Source organism: Phyllobates terribilis, unplaced genomic scaffold (assembly GCF_046119375.1).
Source record: "Phyllobates terribilis strain yellow unplaced genomic scaffold, ASM4611937v1 Scaffold_7__3_contigs__length_470593459, whole genome shotgun sequence".
In the NCBI taxonomy this organism is placed as follows: Eukaryota; Metazoa; Chordata; class Amphibia; order Anura; family Dendrobatidae; genus Phyllobates; species Phyllobates terribilis.
In genome coordinates this window covers 51,134,159-51,153,386 of record NW_027362767.1, presented here as the reverse complement: position 1 = coordinate 51,153,386, position 19,228 = coordinate 51,134,159, and the positions used below count along the sequence as shown (strand labels likewise).

At 40.8% G+C, this 19,228-nt stretch overlaps 1 protein-coding gene across 1 annotated transcript in view; it reads left to right on the top strand.

The window, feature by feature from the left end:
• The first annotated feature begins 695 nt into the window (after positions 1–695).
• CDKL1 (cyclin dependent kinase like 1) overlaps positions 696–19,228 on the top strand; it is a 44,563-nt gene continuing 26,030 nt past the window's right edge. The window contains exons 1-2 of the mRNA XM_073638549.1: positions 696–824; positions 18,835–19,119. Coding sequence (XP_073494650.1) covers positions 18,952–19,119 — 168 coding nt within the window. The 5' untranslated portion in view covers positions 696–824; positions 18,835–18,951. The remainder of the gene's footprint in view (positions 825–18,834; positions 19,120–19,228) is intronic.

The window sequence follows — 19,228 nt, the reverse complement described above, 5'->3', positions numbered from 1 at the left end:
TGTGTATCAGCCATTGCCCCGCAGTACACAGGGGCCATCACCTCAGGTTATAGGTGTGTATCAGCCATTGCTCCGCAGTACACAGGGGCCATCACCTCAGGTTATAGGTGTGTATCAGACATTGCCCCGCAGTACACAGGGGCCATCACCTCAGGTTATAGGTGTGTATCAGCCATTGCTCCGCAGTACACAGGGGCCATCACCTCAGGTTATAGGTGTGTATCAGCCATTGCCCTGCAGTACACAGGGGCCATCACCTCAGGTTATAGGTGTATATCAGCCATTGCCCCGCAGTACACAGGGGCCATCACCTCAGGTTATAGGTGTATATCAGCCATTGCTCCGCAGTACACAGGGGCCATCACCTCAGGTTATAGGTGTGTATCAGACATTGCCCCGCAGTACACAGGGGCCATCACCTCAGGTTATAGGTGTGTATCAGCAATTGCTCCCCAGTACACAGGGACCATCACCTCAGGTTATAGGTGTGTATCAGCCATTGCTCCGCAGTACACAGGGGCCATCACCTCAGGTTATAGGTGTGTATCAGACATTGCCCTGCAGTACACAGGGACCATCACCTCAGGTTATAGGTGTGTATCAGACATTGCCCCGCAGTACACAGGGGCCATTACCTCAGTTTGTGGTCTGAGGGACGAAGAGCTGAGAACACTGAGGAATGCATCCCTTGTGGCGGGAGAGACTCTGATTGGCAGGCTCAGCTGGGGGCGGAGCTCGCGTTGCTATGGACACGGCCGTGCCGAGTACTGCTGCTGTCAGTAGCGCTCAGTTCAGCAGGGTCTCCGGAGCTGCGGCGTGTGCAGGTGAGTGCTCCTGTTATACCCGCCCGCACCAGCGCCTGAAACGTGCGGCCCTGAGCTCTGGCCCGGGAGCAGTAATTCCTCTCTGTGACCGGTGCTTCCTGCAGTCTGCCCTTATGTACAGCGTGTACTCGGTGCTCAGCCTCTGTACAGAGGAGGGCAGCACTCGGGGCTCTCTTCTGTGGTGACAGTGATGTTTGTGTGGAGGTCACTGCCATTAGGACGTGTGCTATTAATGGTGTTATTATACATGATGTCATGTAATAATGTTATATGTATCGGAGATAATAACACCCAGAGCAAGAACGACCAGTCCCAGCAATAATATGTATTATCTATCTGTATTATCTATTATCTATCTATTATTTATTTGTATCCATCCATCTGTTATCTATCTATCTATCTATTATCTATCTGTTTTATCTATCTATTTCCTATCTCTATCTATCCATCCATCTATCTATTATCTATCTATGGCCGGAGAAAGATTCTGTGAAAGGAGCAAAACGTTGCCCCATGGGATGATAAAAAGTCCACTTCTTTCTGCACAAAATAATTTGAGTGCTGCCCTCTTTTATATACATATATATCTTTTTTCCTATTTAGCTTCTATATTACTGTTTTTCTTCTTGTCTTCCTTCCTTCATTTTATCTATGTCTCATATCTAGTATCTATCAGTCTATTTTATTTTTCCGCATGTCTGTCATCTATCTGCATTTCCTTTCAGCTCATTTATTTCATTTCCTTCTTTCTTTCCCTCTTTCTTTTCTTTCCTTCTTTTCCCCCTTTCTATTCTCTCTTTTCCTATTCTTCTTTTCCCTGTTTCTATTCTTTCCCTCTTTTTTTTTTCCTTCTTTCTTCCCCTTTCTATTCATTCCTTCTTTTTTCCTCTTTTCTATTCTTTCCTTCTTTATTTTTTTCCCTTCTTTCTTCCCCTCTTTCTATTCATTCCTTCTTTTTCCCCTTTTCTATTCTTTCCCTCTTTTTTTTCTTTCCTCCTTTCTTCCCCTCTTTCTATTCTTTCCTTCTTTTTCCCCTTTTCTATTCTTTCCCTCTTTTTTTTCTTTCCTTCTTTCTTCCCCTCTTTCTATTCATTCCTTCTTTTTCCCCTTTTCTATTCTTTCCCTCTTTTTTTTCTTTCCTTCTTTCTTCCCCTCTTTCTATTCTTTCCTTCTTTTTCCCCTTTTCTATTCTTTCCTTTATTTTTTTTTCCTTCTTTCTTCCCCTGTCTCCTTTCTTTCCTTTCCTTCCTTCCTTTTTTCCTTTCCGCACAAGCTAGTAAAAATATAACTGTGGTGCCAGGCCACAACCCTAAAAACTGTAAACTATAAAAATCCAGAAAAATAACCGGCATTCGACGTTGGGTTCCAAATCAGGGTGAACATTTTATTACCGTATGTGGGAGCGTTTCGGCCCAGCAGAGCTTTTGTTAAGCCACAGTATGTATCAATCTATCTTCTGGATAAGTAGCCAGTCATGTATTATCAGGGGCGTTTACTGTAATTTTTTGAGTCAGTTAAGTACAAATTCAGTTTGCTCCAAAATTACAAAATGTTATATGATGTTTGTTAAATTTGGCAGAAAACATATTTGTGTGCTGCAAGTAGCAGTTTCTGACATAGGCTGTAAAATTTCCACTTAAGTAGTTGGAAATAAATAGAAATCTGTTAAAAATTGACATTCCTCTGAGTGCCGTGATCTTACACAAAGAAGGACGTGTATTTGCCATGACATTAGTAAACCATTTCTTGGTGGAGACGTTTTGGAGATTTGTTTGTGTACTGAAATAAGACGGTGAAAGATTAATAACGCACTGAGTCCCAGCCTGTCATCATTATGGGTAGATGGGTCTCTTTGCTATTGCTGTGTAGAAAATAAAAACTCTACTATATGTATTGTTAAGTTGGAAAATAATTTTTTTCTTTTTTTATTTTTATAACTTATTTGTGCTTATTTTTTGTCTATTAAAAAGCACCTGTCCTGTTACACAAGGGAGGGGATTTATCACGACTGGCGTTTCACATGTCATTCTTGAACTGAAGGCTTGCCTTGGCAATGTGTGCCAAATTTAGGCAAACACCTCTAAATAAATTTGGTGCTTCTTTTGGGCTTTGTATGCGCTAGAAAATGTAGATTTTGGCTGCAATGTACGCAAGTAATAGTAAATTTGTTGTCCAACCTGCCCTTAAAAGGGCAAATACCCCTTTTTAATGAACATTGGTGTAAAGGGAATAATATAAGCATGGTCTTGCTGCCCTCAAATTATATACATATCAGTCTAATGTATGTAGGAACTGTCTTGAATCAGCTACTCTATAACTTGAGTGTAACGTTGCTTTTCATAAGTATTCTGACAACGTTCTAGGTGTGGGAAATTCATTGTCCTCACTTCCCAGCATACATGCTCCTGCCGTTATCCAGTCGCTTGCTCTGAAATGAATGCCCACCTCTTATGGCTGTATGCAGTTTGACAGACAGAAGAGCAGGAGCAGAGATATAAAGACTCTCCAACATTACTTATAATCTGTTTTAGCTTCTCTGCTGCTAGAGGTGGATTACACTTTACAACAGGCAGTGGGCAGCAAGTTAGAAGGAAACAAATAGTGGTTGACACTTTGGAGTGTTTTTTTTTCAGGGTTAAGACAACATAAATAAAGTGATTGCAGATTATCACATTATCTGTCAAATGAGATCAAGTTGTCTGAAAGAGCAGAGACCATTTAAAAGGGTTGTCACTTTCAGAAAAGTTGGCCTGAAACTGTGTAAAATAGTTAGAATGACAAACTCAGCAGGTTTTTGCCCTTTCTGGGTCCAGCGCCAACTTCCTGCCACTGCTTCGGTTCAGGGGTTTTGGCTGCAGTGTGATGTTAGCCAGTCACTTAGTAAGAACCTGCTGAATATGTTATTTTGTGAATTTTGCAGTTTGTGGCAAAACATCCCTGAAAGTGGACAACTCCTTTAAGTTGTGCTTTTTGTAATGACCGGGTTGGACCTGCAGCCTGACATTTTGCATAAAGGACTAATTCATTTCAGTAACCACCTTGGTACCATGTTATGGTGATCGGGGCTGTGGAGTCGGAGTCGTGGAGTCGGAGTCGCTGTCATGGAAATTGTGGAGTCGGAGTTGGAGGATTGACTTACCGACTCCACAGCCCTGATGGTGATCATGATCATCTAAGAGGCTTCCCTTCTATTCACAGGTGATGCTCAAGGGATGGATGGGGAAATTGAAAGGCGGCAATGGAAAATAGAAAGCGCATTTCCATGTTGCTGTAGTAGTAGGATCCCATTCCAGATTTTGCTATGTGGCCCCTGTGTTTTGTTCATATAAAATAAATCTATGCTTTTTTTTCAAGTTAAATATTCTTTTTAGGCTGCGCGCCCACGATGCGGATTTAATGCATTTCCGCGGCGCCATTTCCGCCGTGAAAACGCATTAAAAACGCTTGTTAAGTTGTCTGCCATGTTTCCCAATGATAATCCGCATGTGCTGTGCACATGCTGCGGAAATTTCCGCTGCGGATTATCATTGCGGAAAAATCCGCAGCACAGCCATTAATTTTGCGGAATCGCGGCAAAATCGCCGCCATTGACTTGCATTGGACCGCATAACATCGGCATGACTACACGTACACATGCGGATATTATGCCATTCAATGGGCGGATGGTACCCGGGTCTGGAGAAGAGAAGACTTTCTCATAGTACCTGTAGTTAAAAAAGAATTAAAATAACAAAAAAAACATATACTTACCTTCTGATGGCCCCCCGCTCTGCTTCCGGTGGCGCTGCTGGCTCTTTGGCTGCTTTCGGTGGTGTAAAAGGACCTTCCATGATGTCATTTAGTCATGTGACAGGTCATGCGACCGCTGACGTCGGCGGTCGTGTGACCTGTCACACGACTAAATTACATCATGGAAGGGCCTGTTTAGAGCACCGCGAGCCGCTGAAGACACCGGAGATCGGGGGCCATCGGAAGGTGAGTATAATGTTTTTTTTAATTTTTCAACATTTTTATTCTTTTTTTTTACTATAGATGCTGCATTTGCAGCCTCATAACTTGGTCACACAACATAAATCCATGCTGGTTGCATGGATTTATATAGTGTGACCAAGTTGTCAAGCACTTTCCAAGTGATGCTAAAATCGCTTGGAAAAGTGCTTGACAACCCGCATGTGAAATCGCATGTTCAAAACGCTTCACAAACGCTTCTACCTGGCAGGAAAAACGCATGTAAAATTCGCATGCGTTTTTTCTGCCAGGGAGATGCAAAAACGCTCCGCAGCATTTCTACATCGTGGGCACTAGGCCTTATTGTTTTGCAGTTTTTCCAAACTATTGATACATTGACATAAATTTGTAGCTATTTATTCTTTAAACCAAAGTCCTGATGAAGATTGATACAAGCTGATACTTTGGAATCAGGTCCCACAGACATTAAATCCATGTTCACATGTTCAGTATTTGGTCAGTATTTTCCATCAGTATTTGTAAGCCAAAACCAGGAGTGGGTGAAAAATACAGAAGTGGTGACGTGTTTCTATTATACTTTTCCTCTGATTGTTCCTCTCCTGATTTTGGCTTACAAATACCGATATCAAAAACTGACCAAATGCTGAACGTGTGAACGTGGCCTAATTGTACTTTTAAATACATTAATAAAAAATGTGAATGAAGATGCAACACATATTTTGGCCTTTGTGGTAGAATCTAACAACAGGTTTATGTCTTGGCGCTGTATTAGTGACTTACTGAACTGAATTGTTTTGGTCAACAACCTACCATAGATTGCAGCAGTGTGTGGATTCACCGCTCCTGCTACGCCTTGGTTTTTTTTTTTAAATCAGCAGACAGATATATTTGCAGAATGCATTTATTTAATTTTTTTTTTCAGCAGTTTACTTCCTATGCAGGTTACGGCTGGTGCTGCATTGCCTTTGTATTTGCATGTACTCAGGCTAGGTGCATGCTACGTTTGTGGCCATTTTTGGGTCATAAGCTCAGGAAATGTGTGCTTCATGGTGGACACTATCAGGATGGATGCTGAAATATTTGTCCACCTTAGGGACCTGTTGTAAATAAATGTATACTGCATGCTCCTGATGTATATTGTAGACTAAGCACCAAGCCTTACACACATTGCATGATTGTGGAGTCAGACAGCCAAATTAAACAGTATTTCAATGAGCAATAAGTGTAGCATAGGTGAGTATTATTTTGCTCACTTTGGGATTGCATTAGGATAGGATTGATGGCTCCTTAGGATAGCCAATTATTGTGGTACCAGTAGGGATATAACCTCCTTTGTTTTCACAGAAAATCCCTTTAAGGCTGCGGTTACACAGTGACTTTGGCTATGACTCCTGTTGCACAACCAAACTTTGCTGGGTGTCGCTGTACAATACAAGTGAATAGGGTTGCACTGCGACCGCAACAGGCAAGTCACAAAAAATCCAGCTCTTTGGATTTTCTGAGACTTTCTTGTCGCGGTACCCTTGGGGTCAAAATGTGACCCCATAAACTTGTATTGCGCTGCAATGTAGCATCAACACCTAGCAATCTTTGCTTGCACTGAAAGACGCCATGTAGCCTAAGCCTAAATGTTATGGCAGCAATTAAGAGGCTGTAATCTACGGTGCCTTATTTTATGGAATATTAACTATAAAGAGGATATAATGGCCACTTGTTTGGTGACGAGAATAGAAGACAAAACCAATTTATGTGCGGTCTCTGTGTACACAGAACCTAGAGGGATATTCCCATCTCATAAACTCACGGCATACCCCACCTCTGCGACCCTTATCTATCTCAATATATAAGTAGATGCACATGTGTGGCTTGTTTATGAAGGAATACTAACATTTGCTATTTTTGGATCTCCCATTGAAGTGAATAGATAGGCACACATGCGCTGACATTGTGAGACAGGGCCCTGTTCTTAAGATAGATGCTGGTCTTATTTGCAGGTACTACCTCTGTTAGACATCTAGAAGAAGATGTAACTGATACAAAAGTTCTACAGGTCAAGAAAAAAAAAGGTGACAGCCTTATTAGCACAAGTAAAAAAATAGCTAAAATTGCCATGTAACCGAACACAACTTTTATTTTCATGTTAATTTCCTAGGAATTGTTCCGAATCTGTGTGAATTTCACATTGCATCCACATCCCTTGCATGCAAAGGGGGTTTCTGCAAACACTGTTCACATGAATCAACCACTTTCAATGCAGATTTTTGGTGCTGCCATGGAAAAAACTTCCATCTTTTATATATGTAGCTTTCTGCTTATTTTACTGCAGATTGCACATGAAAAACGTGAGGATTAGCCCAGTTGAATGATGTGCGGATCTGCTGCACATCTTCAGCAGAAATACAAGGATACAGCCTCAGATTACTGCAACTAAAAATACTCTTTGGCTGTGTGCCCACGTAGCATTTTTCAAGCGTATATGCTGCGGAATTTCCGCAGCGTAAACGCTTGAAAAACGCATGTATATCCGCACCCCATGGTCCCCAATGGGATTCCGCAAGTTCTATGCACATGCTGCGGATTTTTCCGCAGCGTTTATGCCGCGTTCAAAAATCCGCAGTATGTCATTTAATTTTGCGTTTCCGCAAGCGGAATTGCCTTTGTCCAATGCATAAAAAACGCAAGGCAATTCCGCATGTGGAAAACGCGTGATAAACGCGCGAAAAATGCGCGATAAACGCGTGCGGAATTCCGCATGCGTTTTTCCGGGAGAGGTCTTGCATTTATGCAGCAGAAATTTTCTGCTTCATAAATGCAACGTGGGCACATAGCCTTTGGGTTTTAATCCATCATACAAATTTAGCCTCAAGGAGTTACCTGTATATCTTTCCACATGGACAGATGCATAATTAGGTTAATATTGGAGATCATACTGTAGTTGTAGCTTCAGTATAATTATCTTATTTGTTGGACATCTTCGATCTATAAGACAAGTGGTCCAAGAAAATGTCCTGTTTTCTCAGTTCATTCCAGTCTCCCTTTCATTCATCCTGTGGAGACGATATAATATGGTCGTGTTGACAGAAGCTGCTGAGAGTCTGAGATCTGGTTGCTTGGCAGGAGCAGGCACTATGCATCTAATGTCTGACAAGTGTCCTGGCTTAATAGCCAAATCCATTGCCTGCGGAGTATAGGGGTTGTAAACTGCACATTTAATCACCCATATACTTATCAGTTTACTGTCCGCGGCAATGGATCCTGGGGGATCAAAACCCTGAAACTTACTTGCTGCAATTTGTTCACTCTGCTTTCATGGTGATTACATTGACAATATTATATATTCCGGTACATTTTTTAGGAAAATTCTATAATTATTTTTTTTTTAATTTTTAATCAATCAATTTAAATATGTAAATTTGCTGAAGTCATACTTCTGTGTTGCCAATAGTTTGCTTCCGATAGGCTTCCATTGTTGCCCCCGAAGGGCAGGTGCAAGCTGCTGTGACTGTATTAAACACACACGAAAAATTGCATCAGCAGCAAACTGTATGTGCCAAGACATGTACAATCATTGAATATATGAAATTTAAATTGCATTACTTCAATACAAGCTCTACTTATAACATTAAGGTACTTAGCCTGCAAATTTAAATGGCAGCAAATGTGAACAGGTGCAAGCTGCTGTGACTGCATTAAAGTCACACCAACAATGACAGTAGCAGACTATATAAGCCAAGATAATGCAAACATTGAATAAATATATGCTGCATTATTGCCTTACAGACTACACTTTACTATTTACACACGTGGTCAAAATTGTTGGTACCCCTCGTTTAATGAAAGAAAATCCCACAATGGTCACAGAAATAACTTAAATCTGACAAAAGTAATAATAAATTAAAAATCTATGTACAGTCATATGAAAAAGTTTGGGCACCCCTATTAATCTTAAGCTTAATGTTTTATAAAAATTGGTGTTTTTGCAGCAGCTATTTCAGTTTGATATATGTAATAACTGTTGGACACAGTAATGTTTCTGCCTTGAAATGAGGTTTATTGTACTAACAGAAAATGTGCAATCTGTATTCAAACAAAATTTGACAGGTGCATAAATATGGGCACCTCACCAGAAAAGTGACATTAATATTTAGTAGATCCTCCTTTTGCAAAAATAACAGCCTCTAGTCGCTTCCTGTAGCTTTTAATGAGTTCCTGGATCCTGGATGAAGGTATTTTTGACCATTCCTCTTTACAAAACAATTCCAGTTCAGTTAAGTTTGATGGTCGCCGAGCATGGACAGCCCTCTTCAAATGATCCCACAGATGTTCAATGATATTCAGGTCTGGGGACTGGGATGGCCATTCCAGAACATTGTAATTGTTCCTCTGCATGAATGCCTGAGTAGATTTGGAGCGGTGTTTTGGATCATTGTCTTGCTGAAAGATCCATCCCCTGCGTAACTTCAACTTTATCACTGATTCTTGAAAATTATTGTCAAGAATCTGCTGATACTGAGTGGAATCCATGCGTCCCTCAACTTTAACAAGATTCCCGGTGCCGGCATTGGCCACACAGCCCCAAAGCATGATGGAACCTCCACCAAATTTTACTGTGGGTAGCAAGTGTTTTTCTTGGAATGCTGTGTTTTTTTGCCACCATGCATAACGCCTTTTTGTATGACCAAACAACTCAATCTTGGTTTCATCAGTCCATAGGACCTTCTTCCAAAAAGAAATTGGCTTCTCCAAATGTGCTTTTGCATACCTCAGCCGACTCTGTTTGTGGCGTGCTTGCAGAAACGGCTTCTTTCGCATCACTCTCCCATACAGCTTCTCCTTGTGCAAAGTGCGTTGTATAGTTGACCGATGCACAGTGACACCATCTGCAGCAAGTTGATGCTGCAGCTCTCTGGAGGTGGTCTGAGGATTGTCCTTGACTGATCTCACCATTCTTCTTCTCTGCCTTTCTGAAGTTTTTCTTGGCCTGCCACTTCTGGCCTTAACAAGAACTGTCCCTGTGTTCTTCCATTTCCTTACTATGTTCCTCACAGTGGAAACTGACAGGTTAAATCTCTGAGACAGCTTTTTGTATCCTTCCCCTGAACAACTATGTTGAATAATCTTTGTTTTCAGATCATTTGACAGTTGTTTTGAGGAGCCCATGATGGCACTCTTCAGTGGAGCTTCAAACAGGAGAACAACTTGCAAGTGGCCACTTTAAGTAGCTTTTCTCATGATTGCATACACCTGGCTATGAAGTTCAAAGCTCAATGAGGTTACAAAACCAAATAAAGTGCTTTAGTAAGTCAGTAAAAAGTAGGTAGGAGTATTTAAAACAAGAAAATGATAAGGGTGCCCATACTTATGCACCTGTCAAATTTTGTTTGAATGCAGATTGCACATTTTCTGTTAGTACAATAAACCTCATTTCAAGGCAGAAACATTACTGTGTCCAACAGTTATTACATATATCAAACTGAAATAGCTGTTGCAAAAACACCAATTTTTAGAAAACATTAAGCTTAAGAATAATAGGGGTGCCCAAACTTTTTCATATGACTGTAAATGAACAAATGAAAGTCAGACATTGCTTTTCAACCCCGCTTCCACAGAATTTAAAAAAAAAATAAATTCATGAAATAGGCCTGGACAGAAATGATGGTACCCCTGAAAATAATGTGACAGAGGGACATGTTAAATCAAGTTGTTTCCACTAATTAGCATCACAGGTGTCTACAATCTTGTAATCAGTCAGTGGGCCTGTATATAGGGCTACACATACTCACTGTGCTGTTTGGTGACATGGTGTGTACCACACTCAACATGGACCAGAGGAAGAAAGGAAAGAGTTGTCTCAGGAGATTAGAAAGAAAATTATAGATAAGCATGTTAAAGGTAAAGGTTATAAGGCCATCTCCAAGCAGCTTGATGTTCCTCTGACTACAGTTTAACATATTATTCAGAAATTTAAGATCCATGGGACTGTAGCCAACCTCCCTGGATGTGGCCGCAGGAGGAAAATTGATGACAAATCAAAGAGACTTATAATACGAATGGTAACAAAAAAGCCCAAGATAAATTCTAAAGAGATTAAAGGTGAACTCCAAGCTCAAGGAACATCAGTGTCAGATTGCACCATTCATTGTTGTTTGATCCAAAGTGGACCTCATGGGAGACGACCAAGGAGAACACCATTGTTGTAAAAAAAATCATAAAAAGCCAGACTGGAATTTGCCAAACTACATGTTGACAAGCCACAAAGCTTCTGGGAGAATGTCCTATGGACAGATGAGACAAAAATGGAAGTTTTTGGCAAGGCACATCAGCTCTATGTTCACAGACAGAAAAATGAAGCATATCAAGAAAAGAACACTGTCCGTACTGTGAAACATGGTGGAGGCTCTGTTATGTTCTGGGTCTGCTTTGCTGCATCTGGCACAGGGTGTCTCGAATCTGTGCAGGGTACAATGAAATCTCAAGACTATCAAGGGATTCTAGAGAGAAATGTGCTGCCCAGTGTCAGCTTGGTCTCAGTCGCAGGTCATGGGTCTTGCAACAAGATAATGACCCAAAACACACAGCTAAGAACACCCAAGAATGGCTAAGAGGAAAACATTGGACTATTCTGAAGTGGCTTCTATGAGCCCTGACCTAAATCCTATTGAGCATCTTTGGAAAGAGTTGAAACATGCCGTCTGGAAAAGGCAACCTTCAACCACGAGACAACTGGAGCAGTTTGCTCATGAGGAGTGGGCCAAAATACCTGTCGAGAGGTGCAGAAGTCTCATTGACAGTTAGGCTATGTGCCCACGATGCAGAAATGCTCCGGATTTTACCTGAGCATTTCTGCATCTCCCTGGCAGAAAAAACGCATGCGGATTGTACATGTGGATTGTACATGCGTTTTTCCTGCCAGAGACAAGCGGATGTGAAGCGTTCTTCACTTGCATTTCCACATGCGGGTTGACAAGCGCTTTCCAAGCGATTTTAGCATCACTTGGAAAGTGCTTGACAACTTGGTCACACTATATAAATCCATGCAACCGGCATGGATTTACAGTTATATGAAAAAGTTTGGGCACCCCTATTAATCTTAAGCTTAATGTTTTATAAAAATTGGTGTTTTTGCAACAGCTATTTCAGTTTGATATATGTAATAACTGTTGGACACAGTAATGTTTCTGCCTTGAAATGAGGTTTATTGTACTAACAGAAAATGTGCAATCTGCATTCAAACAAAATTTGACAGGTGCATAAGTATGGGCACCTCACCAGAAAAGTGACATTAATATTTAGTAGATCCTCCTTTTGCAAAAATAACAGCCTCTAGTCGCTTCCTGTAGCTTTTAATGATTTCCTGGATCCTGGATGAAGGTATTTTTGACCATTCCTCTTTATGAAACAATTCCAGTTCAGTTAAGTTTGATGGTCGCCGAGCATGGACAGTCCTCTTCAAATGATCCCACAGATGTTCAATGATATTCAGGTCTGGGGACTGGGATGGCCATTCCAGAACATTGTAATTGTTCCTCTGCATGAATGCCTGAGTAGATTTGGAGCAGTGTTTTGGATCATTGTCTTGCTGAAAGATCCATCCCCTGCGTAACTTCAACTTTGTCACTGATTCTTGAACATTATTGTCAAGAATCTGCTGATACTGAGTGGAATCCATGCGTCCCTCAACTTTAACAAGATTCCTGGTGCTGGCATTGGCCACACAGCCCCAAAGCATGATGGAACCTCCACCAAATTTTACTGTGGGTAGCAAGTGTTTTTCTTGGAATGCTGTGTTTTTTTGCTGCCATGCATAACGCCTTTTTGTATGACCAAACAACTCAATCTTGGTTTCATCAGTCCACAGGACCTTCTTCCAAAAAGAAATTGGCTTCTCCAAATGTGCTTTTGCATACCTCAGCCGACTCTGTTTGTGGCGTGCTTGCAGAAACGGCTTCTTTCGCATCACTCTCTCATACAGCTTCTCCTTGTACAAAGTGCGTTGTATAGTTGACCGATGCACAGTGACACCATCTGCAGCAAGTTGATGCTGCAGCTCTCTGGAGGTGGTCTGAGGATTGTCTTTGACTGATCTCCGCATTCTTCTTCTCTGCCTTTCTGATGTTTTTCTTGGCCTTCCACTTCTGGCCTTAACAAGAACTGTCCCTGTTTGCTTCCATTTCCTTACTATGTTCCTCACAGTGGAAACTGACAGGTTAAATCGCTGAGACAGCTTTTTGTATCCTTCCCCTGAACAACTATGTTGAATAATCTTTGTTTTCAGATCATTTGACAGTTGTTTTGAGGAGCCCATGATGCCACTCTTCAGAGGAGATTCAAACAGGAGAACAACTTGCAAGTGGCCACTTTAAGTAGCTTTTCTCATGATTGCATACACCTGGCTATGAAGTTCAAAGCTCAATGAGGTTACAAAACCAAAAAAAGTGCTTTAGTAAGTCAGTAAAAAGTAGGTAGGAGTATTTAAAACAAGAAAATGATAAGGGTGCCCATACTTATGCACCTGTCAAATTTTGTTTGAATGCAGATTGCACATTTTTTGTTAGTACAATAAACCTCATTTCAAGGCAGAAACATTACTGTGTCCAACACTTATTACATATATCAAACTGAAATAGCTGTTGCAAAAACACCAATTTTTATAAAACATTAAGCTTAAGATTATTAGGGGTGCCCAAACTTTTTCATATAACTGTATATAGTGTGACCGTAGAATGATAAAAAATAAATATTATACTTACCTTCTGATGGCCTCCAGTGTCCTTATCCGATCCGTCTTGGCTTGCCGGCAGCTCGCGGTGGACTAAAAGGACCTGCCATAACGTCATTTAGTCATGTGACTGGTCACGCGACCGCCGACGTCAGCGGTCACGTGACCCGTCAAATGACTAAATGACGTCACCCGTCACATGACTAAATGACGTCATGGCAGGTCCTTTTTAGACCATCACGAGCTGCCGGCAAGCCAGGACGGATCGCTATGGAGACCTGGGGCCATCAGAAGGTAAGTATAATGTATATTTTTTATTTTATTTTTTTTTTTTTTACAGGTACTATGGTACCCGGGTCCCGAGGAGAGTCTCCTCTTCTCCAGACCCGGGTACCATCCGCACATTGAACCACATGATATCCGCATGTGCAGATGCAGTGATGCGGATTTCATGTGTTCCAATGCAAGGCAATGGCGGCGAAAACGCCGCAATTCTGCAAAATAATTGGTAGTGCTGTGGATTTTTCCGCAATGATAATCCGCAGCGGAAATTTCCGCAGCATGTGCACAGCACATGCGGATTATCATTGGGGAACATGGCAGGCCTTCTACCAACCGTTTTTTAAGCGTTTCTGCAGCGGAATTGCCGCATAGAAAAAACACATAGTGGGCACACAGCCTTACAGGAATCCTTTGATTGCAGTGATTGTCTCAAAAGGTTGTTCAACAAAATATTAAGTTAAGAAGAACCATCATTTCTGTCCAGGCCGATTTCATGAGTTTAATTTTTTTTCAAATTCCGTGGAAGCAGAAAAGCAATGTCTGACTTTCATTTGTTCATTTTCATAGATTTTTAATTTATTGTTTCTTTTGTCAAATTCAAGTTATTTCTGTGACCATTGTGGGTTTTTCTTTCATTAAACGAGGGGTACTAACAATTTTGACCGTGTGTGTAGTTACTTAATGCAGTCATAGCTGCTTGTGTCTGTTCACACTTTCTTCATTCTATTAGGCTAAGTTCACACAAGCATATAAAAAAATCCAAGTTTCCTGGATAAAACTTTTTTTTTTATTCTTATTTGTTATCCGTATGCATCCATTTTTATATAGCAGCAATTATAAAACATGTGCAAGATTAAATACAGTTTCCTATGTTAAAGAATTGCAATGTATCAGTTAAAAGTCGTCTGCTGTACGGTGGCTCCAATTTTTACGTTTTTGCTCATCCATAGACTTGTGATCATCAGTCTCAAGGAAGAAACTAGTGATTTCTGCATTTTTTTTTTCACGGACAGCACTCGGATCTGAAATACGCTTGTGTGAACTTGACCTCAGGGTATTAGGAGGTGTTGGTCACATTGTGCTTCTATGTAGCATACACTGGAGGTGGTAACTGCCTCTGTATTTGGCAGAGCCCTCCTCCCATCAGTCTAAGGTTTACAAAGTATGTTTTGCAGCAGAGATCGAGTAGTGACACGTTCAGTGATATTTACCCCTTTGGATATCATTGCGAAAAATTGCAGGGAAGCCGCACATTTTACCCTTTGTATGGCAAAGGGAGAAGCTTGTATCTATAGCTTAAACCCACAGTTCTTTAATTTGCGCTACAGATATTTTTCACAGCTTGTGCACGATGTTTCTTAAAATCTCATCCTTTTTTTGGCCAGTAGAGGCAGGTGCATATAAATGGTTAGGGACACATCAAAAATAAGGTTGCCTTGTCATGGCTGGTGGGCACACACGAAGTGGTAAATTTGTGCACAAAGTACCTTAAATTTACAAGTATAGTCTGTATGGCAGTAATACAGCTTAAATATCATATATTCAATATTTGTATGTATCTTTGCACTCAATTTGCTGCTGCGGTTTATGGTGTGTATATTTTTATTTCCCTTTTATTAAAGGGGTATTCCAAGAACAACAGAGGGATACATTTCCTGAAGCTAAGTAAAGTAAAAAGTACACGCAATTTCTTTTTTCAACAAAATAATAAAATCAATCTTGAAACTAAGTTTCATTTATTTATTCCTTTTTTAAGAAGGCATGTCAGGCAATATGAACTTCCATAAAGCAACTAGAAAATTAAAGGGGTCCAGCACCGCTTAGTTCTGCATCAGGAGGTGAAAAGCACTTCTGAGATGGCGTCCATCTGCCCCTTGTCAGGTCTTGTGGTCGGACACAGGTATTAGAATAGGAAGTTTGCACAGTAACTGGCAAGCAGCATGTCACCTCTTGATTCTGAAATAACAGCGCTGGATAACTTTTTCAGCTGTCTGTACTGCTGAAGATCTTGGATGGGCAAAAATGCTGTCTGAAGTCACTAATCATAACCAGGATAAGTAAAGATGGGGCGAGACAGTGACTTTGGCCTGAGATTGCTCTGTGCAGTTGCTACATCACCGCATAATGCATGTGAATGGGGTCGCATTGCAACTCGTTGAATGCTGCGACAGTCAAGTTGCAAAACATTAGAGCAGTTGGATTTTTTGTGACTTTCTTGTCGTAGTGTAAAGGACATATTGATACTCATGCTATAGCAACTCCATTTTGTCTGCTTGTTTCAAAATCATGTTATTATCACTCCTTGCATAACATACATTCTTTCCTTCTTTTCTCTCGCTTCATCTTTCCCACACTGACTGTTCTCACAAGAACATTTTGTATTTTGTCAGACACTCCGCTCCTGTTATCTAACTAGTTTAGGCCAGGATTGACTTTGTAAATTTCCATAGTGCTTCGAACTAACAATGATAATATGACCATATATGTGTTTCCGTAATAATTGTACTAACATTGGTTAGTCTGTAGTACTGTAGTATGACTGTAGAGTTGATGGCTATTGATATACTCAAAACAATATAAAATGCTAAGCAAAATAAACGGGATCAGAGATTCGTTGAATCCTCCCAATACAGAACACTGTTTCCGTTTGGTTTTCTGTGGATTGCAATCAACATAATAATTTGACACTCACTTGGTCAACCGTGAAGGGTTATTGCCCTCCCTCAACAGCAGTGCAACCTCATTCGCACATTACATTGCAATGTAGCAGCTGCACGGAGCGATGTTACTCTGTGTGACCTGTGTCGTGGTCAAAGTCGCCATCTAACCCCAGCCTAAATTGTATTGGCTACTTAGCTCTGAGGTTTTGTCCAACTAGATAAAACTTCTGATAGCTTGTGACTCTTCAGCTGTTACAAAATTACAACTCCCAAGATGCGCCGCTGCTGTAACGTGCAAAATTCCCCCCTATAGATATATATCCAAAATATCTATTTTTATTAGTTACACAGACAGAGCGTGTATCTTGTGTGCAAAATGACGTGCTGTGACTAATGGTTACGTTGTGTTTTAGAAATTATAAAAGTAAAATAAAAAGAAAGCGAGAGAGGAAACTAGAAGCGCAGTGTACAAAGTCGGGGCGTATCGGTTCACTAGAGATGGAGCATCTAATGTCACTGCTGGAGCCGGATGGTCTGCAGTTTGCATGAGCCTCGAGGCCTCTGTTTGTTCTGAAGCATTAAATTACACCTCAACTTCACACTTTGACAATGAGCCAATAACTCGGGAAAAGAGATCCGACTTTATATGCTGAGGTCTGCCCCAGGGAAAGTAACCATGAAATCCAGAGCCAGCCACCAAAAGTTCTTTTACTGTATGCTGGATAATATCCTGAATCCTTCCTTTAAAAAAACCCTGCATATACAGTACAGACCAAAAGTTTGGACACACCTTCTCATTTAAAGATTTTTCTGCATTTTCATGACTATGAAAATTGTACATTCACACTGAAGGCATCAAAACTATGAATTAACACATGTGGAATTATATACTTAACAAAAAAGTGTGAAACAACTGAAAATATGTCTTATATTCTAGGTTCTTCAAAGTAGCCACCTTTTGCTTTGATGACTGCTTTGCACACTCTTGGCATTCTCTTGATGAACTTCAAGAGGTAGTCACCGGAAATGGTTTTCACTTCACAGGTGTGCCCTGTCAGGTTTAATAAGTGGGATTTCTTGCCTTATAAATGGGGTTGGGACCATCAGTTGTGTTGTGCAGAAGTCAGGTGGATTACATGTGGTAATTCATAGTTTTGATGCCTTCAGTGTGAATGTACAATTTTCATAGTCATGAAAATGCAGAAAAATCTTTAAATGAGAAGTTGTGTCCAAACTTTTGGTCTGTGCTGTACGTCACTTACATTTTTTGTGGCCTAGACTTTTTTCTGTTTACTTCTTTGTTTTTTTTTTTTTTTTTTGCAATGCGGTATCTTATGTCAGAGGATGCATACCCAGCGCTGTTATATGCATAAATGATATTGCAGAGCACTTGTGTAAAGCCAGTCTATTGCAATATTGTTACACACCTCAAGTTGTGAAATTCAACCTCAAGCTGTAATTTGACGTTAAAGTGTGTCTGAAGTAATTTTTAAAGTGTTTATCTAGGACTTATCTATTGATTACCTATAATTAGGTCATCAATATCAGATTGGTGGGTTTTCCGCCAGAAAGTTTCCACCAGAACATTGCCCCATCGCAATGCCTCCGCCAGCTTGTCTTTCTCCCTTCGTGCACTCTGATGCTATCTATTCCCCAGGTAAGTGACGCACAGGTACCCGGCTGTCCACATGATGTAAAAATGATAGATCAAACCAGGCCACCTTCTTTCATTGCTCCTTGGTCCAGATCTGAAGATCACGTGGCCATTGCAGTCACTTTCAGCAGACTTAGGGTCAGTGTGGGACTCTGGCCAGTCTGCGATCTCCAAACATAGCAAGCTGCTATACTCTGCGTGTTCTGATAACTTTTCTGTGGGATCAGACGGGCTGGATTTCACCCCCACCCCACACACATCAGCGAGCCTTCGGGAGGCCATGACCCTGTCATTGTTTTGCTGGTTGTCCTCCTTCGGCCTCTTTTGATAGGTATTAACCACTGTATACTGGGAACACCCCAGAGAGGACACTGGGCTACACTTCATTCTCAGTATTATTGAGGGTCTCTGAGGTTAGAAGACCCGTAACCCTAAACTAACGTCATTTCCTAGCTATATCTATCATCACTTTTAGGATTGAAATTACTCCTTTAATGACATTAATCAGAAACGAAACATCAAATTCAAGTTTCTCCATTGCATCCCTTGTATATCTCTGCACTCATATGGGTTATTTCCACGACTTTGGCTATTCAGCTCAACAATAGTTGTAGTGAATAGAGCGCTAGAGACATAAATTATCCTCTTATATCATGCTCCGGCTACTTCTGTATCGACCATTCAGAATAAATTATGCTCTAACTAGGTCCTTTGTTCTGTTTCCAGGTACTGCCCAAAGGAAGAAGACACAGCCACTTGTAAAAAAATAAAAAAGATTCTGCCTCTTATGCCCACGACCGAACCCCACAAAATTGTATTACGAGACCGAGCTTGTCCGGACTCATGGAGAAGTACGAGAAGATCGGTAAAATAGGAGAAGGTTCTTATGGAGTTGTCTTTAAATGCCGGAATAGAGACACGGGACAGATCGTGGCAATAAAGAAGTTCTTAGAGTCAGAAGATGATCCGGTGATTAAGAAAATTGCCTTACGGGAAATCCGCATGCTTAAGGTAGCAGTCAATGATCGAGATATAGTCACATAATGTATTTTTAAGAGGCATTGCCGCATATAAATAATCACATTTTATTGATTGTTAGGGTTTAGTGCATGTTTTACAC